At 46.1% G+C, this 4,462-nt stretch overlaps 1 protein-coding gene across 2 annotated transcripts in view; it reads right to left on the bottom strand.

Annotated features, from left to right (window-relative positions):
- Nucleotides 1-4,462, bottom strand: part of ACTN1 (actinin, alpha 1) — a 47,609-nt gene that overhangs the window by 10,693 nt on the left and 32,454 nt on the right. For both annotated transcript variants that reach the window (XM_010007678.1, XM_010007679.1), the window contains 2 exons: nt 2,023-2,131; nt 1,408-1,548 (listed from right to left, as the gene is read on the bottom strand). In XM_010007678.1, coding sequence (XP_010005980.1) covers nt 1,408-1,548; nt 2,023-2,131 — 250 coding nt within the window. The remainder of the gene's footprint in view (nt 1-1,407; nt 1,549-2,022; nt 2,132-4,462) is intronic.

Raw genomic sequence — 4,462 nt, 5'->3', positions numbered from 1 at the left:
TTCCTGCTGCTGAAAAACAGCTTCTTCTCCCTGAACACAACAGACCCTTTCTGTTCTCCATCTTGCTGTGGTGCCCTGACTGTGCTCCAAGGACCGATGGTAGGGGCATGCTTGCTGGTAGTTTGTGGACAGCTGACAGGCCAGTCGGTTCTGGCTCATCTCCCATGAGATGAGGTCTTTAAGGTATTTCATCCCAGAAGCCTGGAAGATCAAGACTAGGGAAGAAAATGCAGGGAAAGAGGCAACAAAACGAATGGGGGACAGAGAGGCATGTTCAGGGATAATCGAGGGAACAATGTGGAGAGACGAAGGAATAAAAGTGAACTGCATGATTCACCACTCTCTTACAACACACACACTGCAATTACTTCTTGTAAAATTGCTTCTTTACAGCGTGACTCATTTCTCTACAGCTGCTGCAGTGGCAATAGAGATGTAATGCAAATCTGGGGGCTGGGAAAGATTCTGCAAATAGTCACAAGGAGATGATGGAAGTGTTTAAACGCTGTTCAGATTTGTCCAGCATTGTGAAAGGCTTAATGAACTCTTTTGTTCATGAGGGAAGGGTGGAAGAAAAAAGTAGCAGTTCAGTAAGAGAGCTAGTAACAGCCCAGGGCTATTTCACTACCCTGCCACCTCTCTGGCTTCATAGTGTGCTCTACTGGTCTCCCATGCACTGCCTCATGATGACTATGTTGTTGTCAGCTGTTCCTGCAAAGAGCTGATCTGGATTCTTTTCATGAGCCTATAAGCAGGAGAAACAGAAGTCCCCACTGCAACCAGGGAAGAGCAATTCCTACTCTCAAAGGTCTGAAAATTATCTGTAGGTACCTCAAGTTGCTTTCATAACACCCTTTCAGAAGGGGGAAAACTGAGCTACTGTCTGTTGTCTTGCAGGAGGCAAGAGGGCTTTTGCTTCAAATGGTAATCCATCACCAAAGTAGACAATTCTGATTTTTCTTGAACTGAAAAGCTGAGTGGCAGCTCAACAACTGCCCTTACATCACACCCTGTCACATAGAAGCAAAAGACCTGGACATCATCACATTACGTGGGACAACTGACCTGGAGAACCTGTGAGTAGCACTAAGCTTTGCTTACATAGGTTAAAGACACTCCATAAGACCCTACAAGATCCTCTCAACTTTCAGGCTTTATTTAATAAGACTCAAGTTACACTATAAAATCCACTTTCAGTTCTTTGTGTCCAGATAGGATAGTTCTTTGTGTCCAGATTTTTAGAGGAAATAAAGGAAAAACATATTCCTTTTTGCTTCTGTTGTTAAGGCTCACTCACTAGACCAGAAGGACCAAATAAAGGCCTACAAATTCAGCAGTGCTAGAAATCCAAGAGGCCCCTGACTTCTCTCTATCTCAGCCTGACTGATGCAAATAACTGTTCTGTACCTGAATCTCCTCAATGGTGTGAACAATGAAGGTGTCCTGCAGGTCCTCCATGGCCCCTTCCATCCAATTATTGAAAGGGGCAGCTCGTTTGGCATATTCCAAGTACAACTGGTCAATTGTTTCCAGTAGCTTCTCTGTCCTCTGGGCAAGCACAAAAAAAAATAATCAGGAAAGATGGTTAGAGAATAATAACCACATAGACATGAATCATATGAGCTGCTCCTTTTTTTCAGGCCTCCTTGGTGCTCCCAGGATGGCACTACAAGTAAAAGTCTCTCTGCTGTTACAAGATCACTGCAGAATAGATTTTTTTTCCTCTGAGGGAAAAATCTGAGGTTCTTCGAAATAAAAGAAAACAAGGACAGTCTTTTAAAGTAGAACAAAATTACAAAATACAGAATGGTAGAAATAAATCAATAGCCTGAGCTATGGTACCATAATTGGGCTGGAAGGGGAAAAAGTAGGCTAAATATACTGGAACATAGCCCTCATTTAAAGTCTGGGATATTCTAGGAGTCCACAAGAGCTGAAATGTGTTGCTTGTGCTTATGGCAGCTTGCTTCCCACAAATGACCTACCCACATAATCCCAAAGGTCCAACTTGTAATGTCTCACCTCCAAGGCTTCTCTACGTTTCTGGGTTAGGGCACCCAGATTATCCCACTGATCACAAATCTTCTGGCACCTGGCGTTGACACTGGGAGAGTCGTAATAGTCCAGCTCACTATAAGGGGGGGGGGGGGAAAAGGACAAGAAGTCAAGTAAAGACCTTTTGGAGCAGAAAGAAAAACCCATTAGAAATCTTTATCAGCCTTGAGGGCAGATGCAAACAAAGAGCTCATAGTCTCTGCAAGTAAAGTGAGCCAGGAAGACAGCAGTATCTAGTTTTGGACATACGGTATGTTATGGTACCTCAAACAGCACAGACCAGGAAGAAAAACAACCACCACCCAAGGCCTCAACAAATGCTGGTGCTGGCTGCCTGATGGGAATAACCTGGCACTGGGGGAAGGGAGCATAGACTTCTGCTCATGATGGGAACAAGCAGACTATGAGCAGAGCAACATGCCCCTGTATTCTGCTTAAGAACACCATGCAGACTAAATACTTGCATCTTGTACATCAGAATGGGCAGCAAGGGTTTATTATGAATGCAAAGAAACCACTTAAGCTAGTTATAAGAGTTGCATAGTATGGGTGGCAAGGAATAGCTAAATCATACTATCCATTTATTTAGAACAATCCCAGAATTGTCTTTTTTGATTGTCTATAGGCTGACACTCATGGAAAACAGGCTGGTGGAGAGTATAGCTGGGGAAAGGAGAGTACAAGGTAAGCTGAAGCTTGTGGTCTTGTATTGCCTTGTGGTCTTGGTCAGAGGAGAAAGCTGAAGGCAGAGGGAGACAAGCCAAGCTGGGAAGTGTCAGCCTCAAAAAAGAAAACAGAGTAACTCACTGGGCTACTGAGTGACCCTGAGCCATTGGATGAGCACTTCTCTAAGCAGTAATGCAGGTTTAAATGGTTTTCTTTTGCCTGCCCTAGCTTTGTTTCTTCCCACCATTGTATTGCCCTCCTGAGGTGTATGGGCACAACTGTTGGTGAAGTCTTGCAGTAAACTAGTCAGGAAACTGATTTGGGCTAAAAATAACTTGTTCTTCGCTCAGTTTTTAATCCAGATCAATTCCTTGATCTACTTTGCTGCAGAGCCAGCAATGCAGATGAAAGAACTGTTTCTGAAAACCTGGCTTGTAATGCACCTGAGCTGGACCTCTGCTGCTGGGGAGTGGAATGTGCCACCCCCCCAAAGACGTCTGGCATGGGCAGCTGCAGAGGCTTCCTCCAGCCTCATTCCATCTCAGGGGAGAAAAGGCTCAGCCATGTGTTTTCAGGGCATGGCCTCTTTGCTGAGAAGGAGGATGGCTTTTGGAAGGATGGCAGAACCTGCTGTTGTCACACTTCAGAAGAAATCACCTCTCCCCCAGACTAGGGCCCAGCCTCCCCTGTTGCTCTTAGAGCTGAAGCTGCTTTGACTGGCATGTTGCATGTGCTTTGGAAGTGGCAGGTCAGCTAATGCTTGCTGACCGGCCAGCCTAAGTTTTAATCTTACTGACATGGAGGATTGCCTTGAACCCTCCTCCTGTTTCAAGGTCAATCCTCCACCAGACAAGGGAGCAATTCTGTAAATCTGTGTTGTTAAAGGAGATAATGATCTTGATTCAGTAATCCTGATACTTTTTAAAGAAAAACAGTCCTTCAGCCCAAGAGCACTGACTTTGCCGGGACACTAACTTGAGATAGGCCAGTGTGATACATAAATATTGTTAAAAATAGGAAGCAAAGTCAAAGCCAAGTTGTTCAGACTTTTTTGCCAAGAGGCAAGAGGGATTCAAAATCTCTCTCCCTGTGCTGCAAAGATCAGCTCTTTACCTGACTGCTATCCTGAGCAATCAACCTCTCGCCCTGAGACCCCATTTCTCCTGGTAATTTGCATCACCCATCACTCCAAGAAAAGGAGTGGAAGTGAAGGTTTCCAAGGCTGGGGAAACTGGGAGGGAGCTAAGGAGTTGTGAGGATGCCTTGGAGCAAGTGCTGACCAGGGTGTATGTGGTGCAGTACTCCTGAGGCAGAGGGCCTGGGGTGGCAGCAGAGGCCACGACGGGCTCGAGCATCAGCAGATTTTTTTCCTGCCAAAATAATGAGGAATTTTTTTGATAGAAGAGAGCAAGCAGAGGGCCTGATTATCCTCTGCTATTTCTTTTGGTTCCTGTAAAAGTATGAGAGAGGTGCAACTCTGAAAACCTAGCAGGCACCAGCAGCGGGTCAGGCTCTTTGGGAAAGGGTTGACGGCAGCACAAGGAGCTGGAAGAGGCTGGAAGCTTGGCTGGGGGACACAGCACTGCCGCTCCCTCAGCCGCCTCTGGCCTGCTCTCCTGCTGCATCCGGATACTGCAGAGCTGTATCCTGGATACCGTTTGGAAACACTGGGGCTCCCCAGCATTTTTGTACAGGGACCGATCTGCGGCTCTCCGGAAGGCAAAGCCGCCGCAGATCGGTC

This window comes from Chaetura pelagica, unplaced genomic scaffold (assembly GCF_000747805.2).
Source record: "Chaetura pelagica isolate M959 unplaced genomic scaffold, ChaPel_1.0 scaffold70, whole genome shotgun sequence".
Taxonomy (NCBI): domain Eukaryota; kingdom Metazoa; phylum Chordata; class Aves; order Apodiformes; family Apodidae; genus Chaetura; species Chaetura pelagica.
This window is presented reverse-complemented; position numbering and strand designations above follow the sequence as displayed.